Source organism: Neophocaena asiaeorientalis, unplaced genomic scaffold (assembly GCF_003031525.2).
Source record: "Neophocaena asiaeorientalis asiaeorientalis breed wild unplaced genomic scaffold, Neophocaena_asiaeorientalis_V1.1 scaffold198, whole genome shotgun sequence".
Taxonomy (NCBI): domain Eukaryota; kingdom Metazoa; phylum Chordata; class Mammalia; order Artiodactyla; family Phocoenidae; genus Neophocaena; species Neophocaena asiaeorientalis.
The window spans coordinates 4,021,830-4,042,776 of record NW_020175221.1 but is presented as its reverse complement, the minus strand read 5'-3'; the positions used below and the strand labels follow the sequence as shown (position 1 = coordinate 4,042,776).

General features: G+C 37.9%; 1 protein-coding gene across 4 annotated transcripts in view; it reads right to left on the bottom strand.

The window, feature by feature from the left end:
* PDE4D (phosphodiesterase 4D) overlaps positions 1-20,947 on the bottom strand; it is a 1,104,527-nt gene that overhangs the window by 263,286 nt on the left and 820,294 nt on the right. Inside the window, exon 1 of one of the 4 annotated variants that reach the window (XM_024765391.1) lies at positions 17,071-17,839. The exons of the other annotated variants lie outside the window; for them this stretch is intronic. Coding sequence (XP_024621159.1) covers positions 17,071-17,135 — 65 coding nt within the window. The 5' untranslated portion in view covers positions 17,136-17,839. Of the gene's footprint in view, positions 1-17,070; positions 17,840-20,947 lie in introns of those variants that run through there. 4 annotated transcript variants of the gene reach the window in all.

Here is a 20,947-nt window from a genome sequence, read left to right as displayed (position 1 = left end):
AGAAATGTGTAGCTGCATATCAACCTGGGGGCACCTTTACTCCAGAAGGCTCTCCTTCCATCCCTACGTGATGTTCACTTTCTCTGACCTCAGCCCACCAGGACTCTCAAGAACATTCTAGCACCTGAGGTTAGGCTGGTGCTAGAAAACAACCCAGCCAAAGACCAAAACCAAGGATTGACAGTGGGGAACCCATCCTATCAAGATTTCCAACTTTCACTGGAAATCTGAATGTGAGGCCCATATAAATGAGGTAATCCTCTTCTCCCCTTGTTTTACTTGACGGGTTCCTTCAGTTCTCAGCTTCCCCAACCACCCAACTAAAGTACATCTCCAGGACACACACACACACGCACACACACAAAATTTAATTTAGTCCCCTGTGTAGTATTCTCTTCACTGCACTTACCATATTGGGAATCATTTTATTTGTTAATTAAACATAATTAAAAATAATTATTTTTACTCAGTAAGATCCATGAATGGAGGGAAGTACCAATGCATCCCCAGCGCCTGGCACATAGAAGAGACCAAATATGTATTTGTCTGTATAGAAATTTATAGAAACTACCCTATACAAAACTACAGCAAACTGTCCTAAACAAAAAGCCTGGTTGAACTATTTCTCATACAAAAGCATTTTATATCTCTATCTTCTTGTGGCATCATTGTAGACTACTATTAAAATGTAACTTACATATGTTTAAGCACAGAACAAAGTAACATATTTCTAAATACTGTAATATTTAGAAAATAATATCTATTTTTAAGAGGGCTATGTCAAAGAAGGCTTCAGACTAGATTTAGCTGGAAGTGAGATTGATTTACTCCATATTCATGTAAAATTATTTAATGGAATAATAAGTTTAGATCAAGCCAAGATTTACATGTATTCATCTTCATATTAAACAATAATTAGATTTTACATTTTTTTCAGTAAAATTTCCATTATCATTTCACTTGTGAAAGATTATATACATGTCATATCTTATACCATTTTGTTAAATGGCCAAAATTCTTACAGCCTCAAACAATAACTTGTATCAAAGAGTAACTTGAGTCTAAACTAACACGAAAACTAAGATTAAAACATAAACAAGAAAACATTATTAGGAGTTTTCCCCTCCTAATCATAATAAGCTGGCTAACACTTATTTGGTTTGTTGTGTGCCCAGCTTTGTGCCAAGCAAGCACTTTCTATGAAGTCTTTCTAGGAACTCCAAGGATTGTTTTTCCCTGTGTCCAAGATCACCCAGCTTGTAACTGGAGGAGCCTAGTTTTGAACTTGACCTGAGTTCAGGACCCTCCCCATCTCCCCATGACCTATTGTTGGCAATTCCAAACTTCCTCGAGTTTCAGCTCTATGATGCCATATCCTGTGTTTTCCTAGGGTCTAAAGAAATAGAAATACTTTGAATGAAGTAAAGCAGATAAGGTCTCACATCTAAGTGAGCTCAAGGTTTAAAACTAGCCATTAACTTTTACATGGAACAAAAAAGAGTAGCTATAAAGCCATAAAGAACATGACTATCTGGTCTACTCCTCACGCAGGAAGCTTAAACAGGCTACATCAAACTTTCTAAGTGTTTTTGATTTCTTTTTGTAAAATGGATAAAGGGTTTTTAGATACCTGAGAAAAAAAGAACTGACTTTCTCTCAAAGATTCCAGATTAAATGTCTTTATGCAGCATAACTTTCCACCTACCCACCTACCAGTAAAAGCAACTCCAAGTTACTCAGAGTCCCTCTCCAAATCTGTCTTCAGTCATCAGAATTATTTTGAGGGACTGGCCCTTCTTTTCTTTTTTTTAACATCTTTATTGGAGTATAATTGCTTTACAATGGTGTGTTAGTTTCTGCTTTATAACAAAGTGAATCAGTTATACATATACATATGTTCCCATATCTCTTCCCTCTTACGTCTCGGCCCTTATTTTCTAACGATTACTCCTCTTACTCACAACTCATATTTTACAAGGAATATTTCTTTCTCCCCACCAGTATGGATGAATTTATTCAGGATGCTATCCTGAACCAGAAATCGCTAGGATTGAGACCAAACACTATAGAAGTTTTCATGGATTGAACTTCCTTTCCCAGCAAACTTTATAGGAAATCACAAGTTCCAACATGAGTTGATATGCAAGGCACTAGCTTTGTTTTTATCAGACTACTGAATGTACTCTCTCTTAGCCAGAACAGATTGTCACCCATTTAAAAAGATTGTCCTGGGCTTCCCTGGTGGCGCAGTGGTTGAGAATCTGCCTGCCAATGCAGGGGACACGGGTTCGAGCCCTCGTCTGGGAAGATCCCACATGCCGCGGAGCAACTGGGCCCGTGAGCCACAATTACTGAGCCTGCGCGTCTGGAGCCTGTGCTCCGCAACAAGAGAGGCCGCGATAGTGAGAGGTCTGTGCACCGCGATGAAGAGTGGCCCCCGCTTGCCACAACTAGAGAAAGCCCTCACACAGAAAAGAAGACCCAACACAGCCATAAATAAATAAATTAAATTAAAAAAAAAAAAAAAAAAAGATTGTCCTGAGAGATTTTTTTTTTTCTCTCTTCAAATAGGGTGACATTCCAATTTGAGCACTAAAGAATACAGAAAGTCAGGGACTGGCAGTCCAGTGGTTAAGAATCCACCTTCCAACGCAGGGTACGCGGGTTTGATCCCTGGTTGGGGAAATAAGATGCCACGGGGCAACTAAGCCCGTGCACTGCAGCTACTGAGCCCTCGCGCTCTGGAGCTCTGGAGCCTGCATGCCACAACTAGAGAGAAGCCCGCAACGCAGCCCAAAATAATAAATGAATGGATAAATAAATATTTTAAGAAAGAATACAGAAAGTCAAAGAAGACTTTAAAAGCAATTTTTATTCAGAAATATCTCAGAAAACAATAGGTATTCATTTGGTATTCAATTAAGTCTTGCGTTGAAGGCTAGAGCTTCTTTATGTGAATTTGAAATTTACAGGGTTGGTTATACCTATGCAATATTCAGGAAGCAGCTGAGCGAACATGAAATGCCTTGAGGGACTGGCACCAAGGGAATTTAGTACTTTAAAGATTTGGGGAAGTCCAGGCTTGCATGTATAGGTCTGTATTCATACTTTACCTATCTCTTGTGTATACATTCACTAACATAAAAATGGCATGAATCATGGAAGCAAACAGGTTTGGTGCTTTGAATAAATTATCTAGTTTATTGAAGTAAATTATCTAAAATGTTGCTCTGCGTATTGGAAATTTATGACTATTAGGGTACGACACATGGGTGAAAGTTAAAAGAATGAACATCTGTGCTTTATACATGAAATTACCAACAGTTTACAAAGGAAGTCAAATCACCAACAGAACAAAACTAGAAGTAGAAAAGAAAAACCAATTTCAAAACTAGTCATTTAAGAAGGGGTGACCAAAGGTATAATGCTGGGAGAAGTAGGAGATTCAAGTGAGAAATTAATTTGTAATTTAATTAAAATCTTATAAATAAACTTTATAAAGTTTATAAACAAAATCTTATCGTTTTTCTGACTACTGGCTAAAGTTTATAAAAGTTATTTATGGAATTGCCCACACTATGTACTGAAAAGTTACAGTATACCAAATGGGGTAGGTTCTAATGTCAGACTGAGTTCAAAACTAGTTAATATACAGCCAGAGCTGTTATAATTGCACAAAAATACCAGTAGTCCAGATTTTTGATGGAAATAATGTAATAATATGGTTCACTGTGAAAGTCTGATAATAATTTGATATTTTGTTGGCAAACAGGTTTTCCATTGTTGTGTGGTCCCCTTGTATGGCAGCTGTAATCACTAGGGGCAAATCCTTTACACTGAACTACAGTGGGACACAAATGGCATTTTCTTCTGATTTCGACATGGAATCTGGTCTTTGACAGTTCTTTCCAAAGCTCCTATTAGATCCCTATTTGATGACATGACCTTAGTTAGATTAATGCAGTTGAAGCCACGGATTATGCAAGATGTTTAAAGGAATATAACTGCACTCAACCATGGTAACAGTAAAATGAGTTTATTTACAGAGCTGGCAAAGAAGCTAGTAGCAGTCATTTGTGGAAAGGATAAGTTTATTTCCCTTATTAGTGAAATAGAGCCCTCAAATATTTTTCAAAACTTAACTAGGACCTATAAAAACTAAAGTCTCCTGGAGATTATCTGTGAAGACACACATTTTGGCAATAAATTAAACTACGTCAAATGTCAACCTGAGTTATTTTTGTTTAAACTTCATTTCTTCCTATTTTTCTGATGCTCCCTTCTCATGTTCTCTTCCTCTATACGTTAAAATTCCCTAGTTTATATATTTTCTGTTTGCAAAATTAAAAGCTAAATTCATCTAAATATGAAAGAAATCTGTTGGTTTTAAAACTTATTTAAATAAAATGAACTTAAATATTTAACTTGGCTGACATGGCCTTGTTAGGAAGTGAGTGAATAAACAATTTACCTAGAATGAAAATATCCCTCTAGCCCAGGGAAAATATTTGGTTTAAAAAAAATCAAATATTCCAGATTTATTTCATATAACCCCACCCCAAATTTAAGCAGTGAGGTTTCTAAATTATTCTGTTCACCACGGGATTTTTGACAGCAACTGAGCCACTTTTAAACTATAAATGTACTTTTATCATGAAAGTAAAAAATATACCAGGGATATAGAAAAATATTAAAGTAGAAATCCTCTGCCCCACAGGAATAGTTTAGAAAGTCACTGGATTGGAAATTTTATGAAGGTGAGGGCTAATACTTCATCAGTGTCTTTCTAAGAGCCATCAGGGTGCCTGGGGTAGAACTGACTTAATAAACATTGTTAAGTGAAGCAATGAAAAATGCACGATGGACTTCCTTGGTGCACAGTGATTAAGAATCCGCCTCCCAATGCAGGGGACATGGGTTTGAGCCCTGGTCCGGGAAGACCTCACATGCTGCGGAGCAACTAAGCCCGTGCACCACAAATACTGAGCCTGAGCTCTAGAGCCCGCAAGGCACAACTACTGAAGCCCGTGCACCTAGAGCCCATGCTCTGCAACAAGAGAGGCCATTGCAATGAGAAGCCCATGCACCACAATGAAGAGTAGCCCCTGCTCGCTGCAACTAGAGAAAGCCCGCATGCAGCAACGAAGATCCAACGCAGCCCCCAAAAATTAAATTAATTAATTAAAAAAAATAAAGTATTAAAAAAAAGAAAAATGCATGTTTACTTTTGCAACTAATAAAAGCTACAGAAAGAAAACTCTTCTTTAAGGACTATACATTTTAAGCTATAGAATCAGATTACATGGTCGAGTGTCTAGAAAATGATCTTGTCTGACACTAAAAACAAATCGCTTTCTCAATTACTAAGGATTAGGCCTTAATTTCTTAGCATTCCAAAAAATTTAAATCTAGGTGGTAAAGCTAAAAGCAACTTAATAGTGGGAAAAGTGCATAATCCAGGCAGGAACGCTAACCCTGACTTTGGAGATCAGAGTTCAACTCCATTTGTTAGGGCTCTAGGCCACACTTGGGTCTCCGACTCCGCATCCCAGCTACGGAGTCTGTCTGATGGGACAGCTGTGTTTGGTTTCAAAAGGCTGTCAATGAAGCTGGGGTGAGCCTGAAGTGGTGGTCATGGTCCTCACCCCCAGCAGGTGTCTCAGATGGAGAGACCACTGCATTGATAGAGTTAGAGAAGGTCAGCCACGTCAACTGGCTGATTAACGTGTGCAACACACACCAGCATCTGTACAAGCCATTCACGACTAGTTGATGGTACTGAGATGAGTCACTCAGGCAAGGAGAAGATGTTGAGGAAAACTGGGAAGTGTAGATTCTAGAACAGGAGACTCATGAGGGAATGAGGAAAAGTGTTGAGGCTGGAATTACTAGTGAAGGTGGGAAACTAAGGGTGAAGTCCACAGGAAACAGGCAAACGTTCTCCCCGATCTAATACTTTACAATTCCTTGCCCCAGAGAGTAAATTCTGTCTCCACAACTCACTCAGTACAATCCCCAGCAGAGTGCCATCTATTAAAAGAAAATTAAACATAAAAACAGATTGGAACGTATTCTTGGTGATGTAAAACCACTCTCTGTTCTCTCTGCATGCACCAGACAGATGTGGAATGCTGCTGATGGGACGAGCACTGTGCTGGGTGCACAGGTACAAAGATGAATAAACCCAGTCTACCCTACAACCCACTCACAGTCCCAGAGGACAGGCAGGCAAGAAAGCTGACCGTTGTTGCAATGCTTCAAGAGCTGTGCTAGAGAAATGGACCCAGTCTCCTGAGAACACATAGAAGGGCATTTTCATTCTGAATGGGGAGGCTAGGAAGGCTTCCCAGAAGAAACGTCCATTGAGGGTGAATCTAAGCAACAGAGCTTGCACATGAAATTGTATTCAAATGATTACGGTAAATTGCAAACAGTTTTAAATGCGCATATAGTCCTATATACCAAACTGTGATCTAAGCAATTAGCATAAATAATTTTTGCCCTGAATTTATATTTCAAACAAAAGTTTGCTTAATTAACTGTACATTAGTGAGAATGAATGAACTACATAAAACTACATCAACGTGGGATAAACTCTCAAACATCTATTTGCAGGGGAAAAAAACCCAACCCGCCACAAAAATAGTATTACAAACTGCATTACTCCTTTTACATAACATTGAAAAGTAGAAAATAGTATTCTGTGCTTTTTGATATCAGGATAGTTGTTATACCTGGTGCTGATGGGCAGTGGCTGAAAGAGGCACAGAGGTGGCTGTAGGGTTACTGGTAGCATTATTTTTAATCTGGATGGTGATTATAAGGGTAGCCACTGATAATCAGAATTACTAATTTGTCTTTCTTCCTTTTTCTGGTTTGCAACATCCAAAAAGAGTTGTTATGGTTTATGATATGCACACATGTTTCTCATAGGTGACAAATGACCAAAAACATGTCAAAAATTTCTAAAAAGTATACATGCACATTTGTATGGATGTACAAATCCTGCTTTTGATGCAACTTCATTTGCATGCAAATTTAATGGCAGAGTTTAGATATAAAGAACTATGAAATCAGGACTTTCCTGGTGGCGCAGTGGTTGAGAGTCCGCCTGCCGATGCAGGGGACACGGGTTCGTGCCCCGGTCCGGGAAGATCCCACACGACGCGGAGCGGCTGGGCCCGTGAGCCATGGCCGCTGAGCCTGCGCGTCCGGAGCCTGCGCTCCGCAGCGGGAGAGGCCACAGCAGTGAGAGGCCCGCGTACCGGAAAAAAAAAAGAATTATGAGATCACCAGGGCCACTTAAATGGCAAACAGCCACACGACGCTGCTCGTCTCTCTGGCGGCAGCACCTTTTCTGAGTCCTAGTGCAGCTCTCAGTACTTTATTCCACGTGGCTACTACTAACTGACCACAGATGAAAACGATAAGCCACCTTGCTTTTAAACAATGAGGACTGTCTAATTCTTTTGTTATTTACATGAGAAAGACCTTACAGTTAAGGACAAATTTCAATGTATTTCTAGGTCAGGGTAAAATTTCACCCCTATGTATGTAAAATGATTTTCCCAATTATAATCACACCTTCATAAAGGCATGTTTGCTAACAGCAAGTTTGCTGCTTTCTGTCTTTTACATTACCATGGAAACACTGATTCATATACAATTAGATGCAATTTTAACAAAAGGACTCAGATAAATAATTAGGAATATTTTTTCCAAGCAGAGATTCAGGGAATCTTTAGTGACCCAGGTTTTTCCCTCAAGGTGGTTAACTCCACCCTCAATCACACTTTTTAACCCAATGTACAGTTGTTAATTATAACCAAGTAATAGTTTTACACGTTTTATTGGTAACTACTCATAATAAAAGAAGTAGATACCAGAGACAATGGAATACTAATTAACTGCTCTCACGAAACCACTGGATTCACTACGTTTCTAGCCTCTATGCTCTTCAGCTCGTCCTGAAGCAATCATACTCTGGGCCATAGAAACAGATCTTCTAAACAGATCCCTTTTTTGCCTGTTGTCTTTCTAGAAACAGATGGAGAAAGAGGCTTAAGACCTTTTTTGCTATGCTAGGATGGCAGGATAAACTAAATAGGAGTCCTACCCAGTCTGCTTAAGGAGGAGTAGAAGCAGGCTACAGAGGTTAACAATCTGTGAATTAGGAGATAACAATCTATGAATTACACAACCCAGAATGCATGTCAGGACAAGAGGAGCAAGGGATCTAGAGAGGTAGGGAAGGCCTGGCAGTGAGATAGAGTAACACAGAACCACCAGGAGGCCCCAAGTAGGAAGGTTACATGGAGAAAGTCTTTACACAGATGCATCTATGGATGAAGTCCAGGCTCCCAGCCATTCCTGTGAGATTAACCCCCTGCCTGGACTGCTGCCCTAGAGGATTCTGACCAATTTTTAAATAACTAGATCAGAGGGATTTCAGCTTTCAACTGATTACTTCTTATTGTGCCACCTTCTCTATGTAGTTTACTTATTTGATCCACCCACCTGAATAGAAGTAAATCTTCTTTGAATCACAGCGTGAATGTGATTTATCCAGAACACCTAGCTTCTGAATAAGTGCTCCATTTGAGGTGTGCCCAAGAAGACTGCCTTATGGAAAAGAAGCCCTTATAGACTGAATCAGTTTCACGCTTATAGTTCTTGACTATTCAAAAAGGACCACTAATATACAAACTTGAAAAATGCGTAATACAAGCTAACATTTCCTGGTACTCACGAGGAATCAGCTACTGTGCTAAGGACTTGAATTAATTTTAATTGAGTTAACTCATTTGACATATTAACATATATATCATTACCAAAGGTAACATTTAATAATTTTAAAAAGCATGTGAATCCATGAAATTCTCTTATTTGCCACGCAACATTGGGCAAGCAAGTTTGCCTCACTAACCTATAAAATGAGGAATGATAAGAATGGGTACCTCACAGGATTTATGATGGGGACTTCATGGGATAATTCTTGTCAAATGCACAGCCTGGTACCTGCCACACAGAAGAACTTAGTAAATAGCAATTAACCACGATTTTTATTTCTGTGAAGACTATATTAGGAGAACAGAGAGGAGTGAAGTTACAACCTCAAGACATGGATTTTGGAAACTTAATTAGCCATGTCACTTCCAAAACATGTAGTGATCAGAGTTCAGTTATCTGGGCAGGACTTTGGTCAAGGCACTGTCTTAAATTTCCTTCAGGAGATCTCTGAGGTCTCATCTGCCATACCTCTCCGTACATATTCCTCCAATCCAATGTTTTGAGAAGTTATGACAGAATTATCATGGTGTTAGCTAACTTCACAAATATAAGTTTAAGAATTACATTAAAATCCCATACAAATTATAAATAGGAATGCTTTCACACATTTGGCTGACAAAGTTTTAGCTCTCTATTTCACCTCAAACTTCACGTTTGTTTTTAGAAAATATTTCTCCAACAAAATCTGTTGCCACAAAATCACCGACATTGTTTCTAACCATTTTTCTTGACCCTACTTGACTAGAAATGTTAAGCAAAACTTGTCCACTTCCGAAATATGGTCAGGGGTGGGGAGAATTAGATTATAGGTTATTCTCTGTAGTCCCATTCATTTCCAAGATTTTATGGTTCTACTCATTGGTCCGGTGCCAGAGAGGAAGACCATGCAATTTATAGTCTGACCAGGGGGAGAGGGTCAATAAGGTGAACGCATCAGGAACTAGCGAGATCTCTAGAGAACGAATCTGGGTCAAAGTCCACTTTCTACTTCTCCATCCATCTCTATGGTCCATGGTGGAAGGCTTGTGTGCAAATCTTGAGAAAGAAGGCAGAAAAATACAAAGATGTTTGTTCTTGAGGTTCACATGGTTAAAAGGAGAAACTTGAACAATCTAGGGCAGGAAGGAAAGGTATAAAGCAGCAGCCTACTGACCGCTTTTGGGATGCCAGGAGGCAGAACTGTGGGCGGCCAAAGCAGTGGAGATAGTGGGGAAAAGCAAATAAAACAAGAAAAACAACAACAACAAATGTGGGGTTTAGAATTAGACCATGTTTCCTTCAGCACTGCGATTTAAATACAAGTTTTGTCTCATATAGTTGTTATGAAGACATAAGGAGCTACATCATGTACAGCACCAAGTCCAGTGTCTGACAAACAGTAGGTGCTCAATATTGTACACCTGTCCTCATTACAGTGGTCACCACTCCAATTACCACTATAGACTTAGGAGCTGCTGTCCTAGCTAGCTGGTGATCTAGCTGCCAATCAGTTACCTGCTGTTCCACGACAAAGCTGTATCAGATGAAACATTACAGCAGTGGCTGTCTGTATGCCAGAATGCCATTGGTTAAAAGTTGACACATTCTGCAGGAATTTATCCTAACTAAAATAGTATCGGTCATATAAATCCCTTGACACAAAGAAGAAGTTCTGTACCACACTGCAGTGGAATGACATCATGGATGTTAGGAATTATTATTTTCTGTATTGCATATATACATGAATATTTCATACGTATTCATTTTAGAAAGTTGAATTTCTTATCTTGAATGTATTTTAAACAGGACAGAGAGTTGGGAACACTCTTCTATGTGAGGCTTGAAAACAATTACATATTGAAACTATGTTTTATGAAACCTTTCTTTTAACAAGTCACACTGGTGCCATCTCTACAATTCAGAATGAATATTTTGCAATATAAAAGGAAAAAGACCATGAAGTCACTTACTAGCAGTTTTCAAATATCATAAAGGAGAATCTACTTATCTACTGATTCACTACCCCTGATAACTAGGAAGAAACAGGTTAAAATTTAAGCAAGGGAGACTAGTATTAGATATAAACAAAACGTCAGAACTGTGCAGGTTTTAAAACATCAGCACTTTTCCAGTACGGAAGCTTTGGAAGCTGTAATCCTGGTGTACATATATTCTACGCCTAGTTTCTTAATTTCTTGTTTTCCCTCACCTAACAGAGAAATGGAAAGACTTGAAGTTGACTTTCTGTATCCTTTGGCAGAAGTTCTTAGTGCTGAGATGAGGGGGAGAAACCCCCCCCCAAAAAAAAAACAAACAAAAAACCCCACTACCACATTCGAGTTCATTATCGGAGCTTTTGCCAGAAGGTGGCAGTGTAATTAAACAGGGCAGGGTGCCAGATGGTGGATGTCTGGTTCAAAATGGGATGGAGTTCTTCCGGCCTCCCCTCTGACCATCCCTCTTACTTCTCTAACCATTTCTTCAGCTCTTTCCCACAATCTTTCCCGTATTGTTTCTCACTTTTTTCTGAAGAGCAACTTACCTTAGCTTCCCCATTTCACACCCTCACACATCACCCAGGATGCTCCTAGGAGAGCCAACCCCCACGGAAGGCTGAAGGTAGATAATAAACATATATCATTCGTATCTCCCCTGTTATGCTAAGAGCTGCATCCATAGGTTCTGGACTTCTACCTATTCTCCATCCTTCTGAAGGACTTCCGAGTTTAGGCCAAACTTGACCACAGAGCAAGGCATTTAGAGAGCTGAGACACATCACAGGCATGGCCTCCCATTAGTTATGTTTATGTGGTTACACTTAATAGTACCTTATCCAGGCTCACTGTCTTTGGTCTTTGTGCCTCTGTGATACCCCAGGCTTCCTGTAGGCTCGGATCCCTGGAGAGACTTGGTGCTTTTGGTTAGAGCATCCTTTACTTCTACTATCCATTTTCTAATATATCTTCTCAAGAGATAAAACACCTCTGTTTTATCTCTTGAGAAGTTGGATAATCTCTGGAGGAGCTCCGTTAAAAATCTACGTTGGCTTTTCATTAAGACTGTGCTTTCTTTCTGACTATATTCTTCACCAACCTAGTTAATAGCAACCAGGTCCCATTCTTGTTACCTTTATCCAGGCTTTTGCAATTCTCTATATTTAGTATTTCTATTATTCAGAATATTTATACATATCTCTCAGGCATCTTTCCCTAAGGAAAATCTCCTTGAACCTCTTCGGCTTCATCTTAGAATCTACTTTTCTCAATCTTGCTAGTTGGATGGATCCATGACTAACTACACCTATACCCATGGTTGCGTTCATATCTTCACTCCTTCTGATAAAATTCACTACATGATTGGAATGACTGACAGAGAGACTAATAAGACCTTAATAGGTAAAAACCTATGCTGAAAGGCAGGTTTTAGTGATGGGGCAAACACCATGGTGTTGGGGAAGAAAAGAGTAGAGTTACAGGTCGGAGTAAGTGTTGCTGCACACATAACCACAGCCAGTTCTATTCATGTGGAGTCTATAGATTGCAGTGTAGCTAAGGAGAGTGCTGCACAGGGCAATTTAACCTATGACCTTTAGTCACCAGTGGCATGATAGAAAAAGTGGTTGAAAACCCCATTTTGTCAATACCCAAACTAAAGAAGCACCTTTCTTCTAAACAATTCAATACCAATTCAGCATTTCTTTATCAACTGCCATGCTGTATTCCTGATGTCCACTATCTGTATATGTAATAAACAAATATTTTCCCACCGAAAACAAGTTTAAAATAGATTTGTAAAAAAATAAGATGCTAAATAAAATGAGTGGATCTTAACTATAACTCTTCCGTGATTTCCCAGAAATGAGAATTTTCCCCTAATGTTAAAGTCTTTCAAGTCTTTGAACTGTTGTTATTTGAACTTCCCAGGAAGTTTAATTACCAGCAAGTTTATCCCAGTCCACAAAGGGATATGGAAAACACAAATGACTCTCCAGTGGCAGTGTAGCACTACAGAAAGTAGAACTATAAAGGATCATAGTAGTTTATTAGCAAAGTGGTTTTCAAAAAAGCTCTTTAAAGGTACTGCAAGGGTGGGGAGTAAAGGTGCTAACTCAGTGGTTGTTTTATTGTTATATGTATGTTTATAGATTTTTACTTATATATACCATACATATATACTTTTAAAAAAATTATCTCTATATACCAAATATAAACATATAATTTAAAATGTTTTGTACACATTTCCGTATTTATATTAGCATATCATTTGTAAAAAGTGTTCATTGAATATACATGTTTGAAATTCACTGATCTAGCTCATTCCCTTTACTTGACAGGTGAGTAAACCTGGCTATAGAGGGACTAGGTGGCTTCTCCAGGGACACAAAGCAAGTTAGACGTAGAGTGGACAAACGGCTTTCTCAGAGAATTTCACAATTCATGACTTTAAAGAGTAAACCTATCTGTGATCCACTCTGTGCTTCCCTGGCATTAAAACATTTTTTATGTCTTAAATTATATTCAAGGTATCTTAACCACTTCTCTTCAAAGCTGTTTATCTCTAGGTGTATTATATACCAGATATGATACAAACTTAGGTAATAGGATCAAAAAAGTTTATTGCAGGTTCAAAACTCTGAAGCAATCTTGAAAATAGTCACTTCCCTAAGCCAAGTCAGAGTATACTGAACAGGCAGAAAGTATGCAAATTCCATTTGTCTTCCCATTTACAAAAGCCTGTAAGATAAAAGATGTAAAAAGGAAGATTTTGTACCTTTTTCAAAGCTGACTTAAAACAGTATGAAACTTCATACGAAGTCTGAGACATAGTACTTGTTTCTTACCTGAAGCCTTACAGAGCTTGCAGAGAACATAGTAAAACTTGCTAATGTAATTGGAAAGATGATCTATCTATTCAGAACTGAGAAGCACTGACTTTTGCTTCTTATTTCTCTTTAATAGGGAAGAGAGAACCTTCTTTTCTACCAGTAGAAAATAATTACAAAAGTTTTTCAAATAGTCATTTTTCAATGCCCAACATCAGCCTTAAACTTCGTAGGCTATCATACTTATCAAAAGACAACTTCCAATTTACTTCTTTAATAGCCCAATATCTAACCAAATATTTTAGTGCATTTAGATATAGTCACAAGATGAATAATTTTACAGTCATTAAAAATGATAGTTAGATAGACAGTAGAGGGAGGCAACATGCTGAAATAAAAAGAGCACTGCTTCTGAAGTAGACTGACTTGGGTTCAATCCCAGCCCTCCCTGGAAGTTAAAGGGCCCTGTTCAAGTTATCTTATCACTTAGGTTCATTTCTTCATCTGTAAAATATGGGTTAACAACTCCTTCCCTTCAATTCTGTTATAAGGACTAAACAAGATACTGTATGTAAAATTCTCTACAGAGTCCACATTCACAAGGGATACTCAATAAAATGAAAGCTAGAAGTATTATTATTACAAAAGTACATGCTGACATGTAAATGAAGACGCAGAGCACAGAATTTACAACTGTTCAAGATATGTAAGTTAAGTGAAAAATGAGAATAGTTGAGGATGGGATAGTGGGGGTTATAAGTAATTTTCCCTCCAAAATATTATTGTTGTTACATCTTTTTATTCTCAATTAGAAAACTAGTAGTTTTAGTCTACTCAAATACTCTTACTATGATCATGAGGCCAAAGTAAGAATTCTCAGCCATCCCGAACTTTTATAACCTTAGGAGGAGAGAGTTAATAGAAAAGAGAAATCATTTATTGATCTGAGGAGCAATGTTATTCAGAAAATCACATCTGTACAGTATTGGAATGCTTATCTGCCATACTTTAGACACTGAGCAAATTGTTGTTTACCAGATATACAGACATCTACACATATAAAGATGTGCTACAGGGAGATCAGCTCAGTGCTTTGTGACCACCTAGAGGAGTGGGATAGGGAGGATGGGAAGGAGACACAAGAGGGAGGAGATATGGGGATATATGTATATGTATAGCTGATTCACTTTGTTATACAGCAGAAACTAACACACCATTGTAAAGCAATTATACTCCAATAAAGGTGTTAAAAAAAAAAGATGTGCTAAAAGCTACCTAGTATATATTCTTGTTATATAATACTTTAAATTTATATATATTTACAGTATTATATAATCAGGAAACAGATTAATTTCAGGATTATTTTAATCTTATTTTTGGAAATTAATAGAATTTTAACTATAAGTAAGGCGTGTTTTTTAAGTAGATGAATTAAGAGGAAGGGTATATAATATCATTAGGAGTTTGCCATGTAATCTCCTAATCAGATGTATACGTATACACATACACATGTATATTTCCTCTATACACCTGATGTATAATCTATGTAGATTCTACTATTTAAAAATATAAATATAAATAAATAAATGTGTGCATAGAATTTGAATGATAAAAGGGATAATAAAACAGTTAAACTAATTACAGCAATTACAATCTCAGGTCAAATGATTTAGAGGTAGCAGTGATATACCTAAACAGTCATATTATTAATAAGACAGATGTAAGATTAATAACTGGGAGTTTCCGTAGTGTGCCATTAGGGATCATCAGCATAAAGAGAGACATTTATTTCTTACATAAACACCATTCTGACCCAAACACTATGCAAACTATTTAAAATTAAATGGAACAATATACACATTCATAAATCAATATTTTTAGAAATATATTTTGAATTGTGGCCCTATTTATCTATGATGATACCGTTTATAATTTAGAATAATAAAATAGAACAGTTGTGGATTAAAACAGACCATGACACTCTCGGAGGAGTAAAGGATGTCAATGTTACTAGACTCCTGAAATGAACTAACTGTTACTGATTGATTGAACCCTGAATTTGGAAATGTCTCCCGGCATTTTAGGCAAAAATAAGAGATAGGTTGGTTAAATACTATTTATTCACATATAAGAGGATAGAAATCACAGGTGAATTTTATAAATTCTGATCACCCATTTATATTAGAGATTTACATTAGCTATGGTAACTAATAGAAGGTTTCTAAGTATTTCCCAGTATTTATTACTTGGTGTAAAAGAGCCACACGAATTTGTTTGCAGATGCAACCTTTTCTTTAAATAAACTCAAGGAGGAATTTATTGCACGTATTTATTTAAAAGATCACAAGTGATATGAGATGAAATCTGCATCTATAGTTTATTAAAACTCACAGAAATACCACTGAAGGGACAACTCTTGATTCTAGTCCCCTATAAAACACTAGTACAATAACAGCAAATGATAACCCAGTCACATAAATGTGGACTGAATTCCTTATGCAAATAATGTAAGTATTTATTTGTGTATCTGCCTGCTCACATAATTATATGTAATACATTTTACCTGCCTGCTTCCATTCTATCCCCAACACCTGCCTTCAATCATTGCTTTTAATCCTCCTGTCTGAAGGATTATTTCCATTTCAAAAAGTGAGTTTATTTATTTATTTACAATCAATCACTAAGATAAACAAAGTAAAATTAACCTCTGAAACAGCCATAAAAACATTTTTGTAAATAACTATTTTAGACACAAAAATTACTTTATTGAGAAACTATTCCTTAAGGACCATGTGTGTATGACCACATCAAACAATATTGAGGAAATAGTAGAATTAAATATTGCAATAAATTGAAATTAACATACTTTTTGTTAGGATGAAAACACTAAAATTACCAAAAAACATAATTATCAGGGAACACTATACTAACAAAATAAAATGTAGGAGATTCCTGAATGATAAGCAACTTGATATACATATAGTCATAGTTAAATTCAAGTTGGTTCATATGATTAAAATATATGACGTTATTAATTACGCTAACACACATATGCTAAAAGCCCAGGTACTACTTTTAAAGACCATGACAAAGACTGTCAACTACCAGCCTGCTTGCATCAGGCAAGAAAGATAAGAAAACACACAGCCTGATCAGGCAGTGAAAAATGACAAGTTTTCATTTTCTAAACTCCCAACGTTTTTTGCAAGTTTCCTTCCTCTTCTAAAAATTGTCACCAGATGAATTGCTATGGTCCACGTGGAGTTAAAAAAAAAAGTGTGAGCGCCACTGTTTTTAAAACAGACAAAATCAGGCACAAAATAGAGAATGAAAGTGTCACCAACAGTGTGCTCTTTCTTACAAAGCCTTAACATCACACTTAACTCTTGAAGCTCCGAGTCAGCCATTACTAAATACTCCACTATTACGTCAATCTTAAAAGGAAAGAAGGGGAGAAGCAGGAGAGAAAAGCACGTTACCACACTCCCTCCGAAGTCCTCAGGGAACTTGTAGACCGGGATCTTGGCTTCATAATAATGCTCATTTTGGAGAAAAAAAAAGAAAGAAAAAAATCTTCAAGTATTCTGATTAATACATTTCAGCTGTATTTTGAAAAAGATGGCTTGAAATATACTCCATTTCCAAAGGAGGTTGTTTGAAGAAATCCAAATTTCCCGGAGTCCAACTCCTGCCTCCAGTCCAGAACAGAGGGAGGTTTCTAAGACATAGGAGCTTTTTCCTCTTTCATACTGAATTTACGCCAGCACCGGGCTGTTCTTAAGTGACAGTTTGTTTTCTGTTTTGCATTGCCAAGGGAGGAACTGGATTTTGAATCTATTCTTCATCTGGTCACAAGGGCAACCAACACAGTGAAAGAGCCACTTGATCGCATCCTTTTTACAATTCCACAATAAAAGGTTTAAAGGTTTCTGACACTCTAAAAGTGCTCAGGTAGAGAGAAAGGAAACGAAAATAACCGCGAGGTACAGTAACACCACAGAGCTGTCAGTGAAGTTCCATTTCAGGGCGACCACAGGAAAACACTCTTCTCCGGGGGGAGCCAATAAGTCATGGAGGGAACAAAGCTCTCCACACTTGAGCTGGGCTCGCTGCTGTACCTGTGAACGTAATTTCCGTTGTGTCCCCTGCTTAGAATCTGACTCCAAGCCTTTGTGAATGAGAACTATCATTCAATCTCACCAGGCAGAAACTATTCCTCAAGGGCTGTATGACGTCTGTAGGAAGGCAGTTCAAAACATCGCAGGGAAGTGAGAGGGTGAAAAAAAAAAGACCTGGCGCCCAGCCAGCCTCGTCAATTGCTGAAACTTATAAAGCTTCGCCGCAGATCAGCACCAGAGACCTGGAGTGTAAACCAGCCAAGCAGGCAGAAGACATCTCAAAATTTATAAATCCATTTCCTCGTCTGGGAAATGAGGTGTCTGTGTTATTCAGGGTAAGATTCCCTGAGCACCTTCATAAGGAACACACCCCTTTTCCACAGACTTGTTTATCCTCCCTCAAAAAAAAAAAAAAAATCATTTTCTCAAAGTCTGGCACTGAAAACTAAAATTTCTAGTCAAAAGCAAAGTTGAGAGGACTTGGGGAACTTAGCAGCTGTTCATTTTGAGCCCATTTAATGAAATGTCACGCTTTGGGTTTGGTTGTAGAGATACAAACTGCCTCTTAAAAATCCAACAGAACGTAGCAGGCAATGTTGCATCAGGTCATGCCGTGATGTTTAAACTGAAAAATCTAATGAATTTCTGCTGGACAAGTGGCTACATGTACTGAGGCTGTTTTCTTGCACAATGTTTTCTAAACCTTATTTCATTTTGAAAATCATATGCAAATTTCATTGATTTATATATACCAAGACTCTGGGTTTGCAAATTCCTAACAGTCCTTCAGTAAGGAATGAAGCTTATATCATATCACCTCAACATCTCTTATTGTGAAGACTAATCCCTGCCCCACCTCCTACATTTGAAATAAAAACTTTTCTATTATAGTAAACATAATTAAACCTACCCATTTTGAAAACAAACTTATGGTTGCCAAAGGGGAAACGTTGGGGAGAGGGATACATTAGGAGCTTGGGATTAACATATACACACTACTGTATATAAATAGATAACCAACAAGGACCTACTGTATAGCACAGGGAACTCTACTCAATATTCTGTAATAATTTATATGGGATAAGAATCTGAAAAAGACTAAATATGTATATGTATAACTGAATCACTTTGCTGTACACCTGAAACTAGCATGACATTGCAAATCAGCTATACTCCAATAAAAATTTTAAAAACACACAAAAAACAAACAAAACAATTCAAATTGCTTCTAAGAGAAGAGGATTTGACCTCCCTCCCCATCCCTCTAAACATTTGCACCGAGGATATATATTTCTCTGGGTGTGCCAACTTCAGTTATTTTGGATGTGAACTATCAAGTGAAAAATAATTTAAGCATTCTGATTTCTTAAATGACATTAGTTAGTACGTTGGTTCTCTAGTCTGACGTGAACTTGGTATTTATTTAGCATTTGCAGGCAGTATGTTTTAGCGCAATTGTGACCCACCCAAAGGACTTGGAAAATTAATGTAGTAAGGCATCCCGCCAGACCTCTGGCTGCTCATTACAACAAACACTTCAGCTCCTCCCCTGGTCACACTTCAAGGTGCATTTATTTTTTTTATTTTAGTCTCCTCTGAGTGACCCTCAGCCCTCTTCAGGTAAATACCAATAAACTGCTTGACATATAGTTATCTCCTTAAGCTTTTCAGTTTTCCTATGACTATTCAGGGACCTTCATGGATTCTTGGCTCTGTTCCGTGTTTAACATGTTGCTGCCACTTTAAGGCGGGTTAACCAATCACATATTTTCAGAAATGCAAAAGAAAGCTGAGGGAACTACTCAGGGGGCTTACAAAAAGAGGTTTATCTTTTTTTCTTGGAATTTTAATGTGGGGGGGAAAAAAAACCCAGACTGAGTAAAAGTAACCAACTACTATTACTTATTTGAAGCACTGTCCTCTATCATGCAAGGTCCAGCAAATATCTTCTGTCATTTCAGAAAGAAAATGACAGTGATCACAAAATGTAATGTCTGAATGTTGTGTGTTAAACTCTCCTGAAATAGTCAGTCCTATGCTCCACCATCCCCCAGAAGGCTCTCTGTCCCAGTGAGATTACTTAGCTCAGCGGCACTCCCTTCCCTGTCACAAACACATCTTTAACCTCTTAGGTTAGTGCTGTCCTGTGTGCTGCTCAATGTTACACGTATTCCAAGAATCTATCTCTGAAAATCCTAGCCCACTTGTTGGGTATCTCCTAAACACTGTGTAACAGTCCCTTAATGACTAATATATCATCCCTGTGCCCAAAGAAACTGAGTTTAAGTAGCGGGGAATCTGACAACATATGAGACTAACCAGAAGATTCAAAGCTTCCTGGATCCCTACTTCAAGGTTGCCATTACAGAAAAAGACAGATACACAATACTACCAGGCCATGGAGATTGAAATTTTTACTTTTGCTCTTACCCCTAACATTTAAGGTAGTGACAGGGGACTTCCCTGGTGGTCCAGTGGTAAAGAATCTGCCTTCCAATGCAGGAGACGTGGGTTCGATCCCTGGTTGGGGAACTAAGGTCCCACATGCCAAGGGGCAACTAAGCTCGCGTGCCACTACTGTGCCTGCGCTCCTTAACTAGAGAGCCCGTGTGCCACAAACTACAGAAACCACACGCTCTGGCGCCACAACTAGAGAGAAGCCTGTATGCTGCAACGAAGAACCCAAGTACCACAACAAAAGAGCCCACATGCCTCAGCGAAGATCCTGCATGCGGCAACTAAGACCTGACACAGCCAAAATTAATTAATTAAATTTAATAAATATTAAAAAAGTGCTAAAAAAAGGTAGTCACAAAATAATAATAATTTTCAAAAACCCTAATAATACTTGCTCAATATTACAGTGTTTTCTCCATCCTAAGGCAATTTTTTCACAGGGAAATTTCTTTTTTTTTTTTTTTACATCTTTATTGGAGTCACAGGGAAATTTCTTAAATAATGTTTTATATGTTGACTATCACATAATTTTCCTCTGAAAAGCTTCTCAGAATGGAGGGATATAGCTCTGCTCCCAACGCCAAACATTCCTGTTAGTATACAAATATATGATAGTGTATAAGATGGCTAACGTGGATGGCTGAATCTGAGGAGAGTGGACTTTAGGAACCATGAGGCACTTGTCTGGATGGCTTTGAAGAGCATACATTTAATCTAGAAGCTGCTATGATTTCTAGCATTTCCCCGATGCACTAAATTGTACAGTGTTGTATAAACCTCT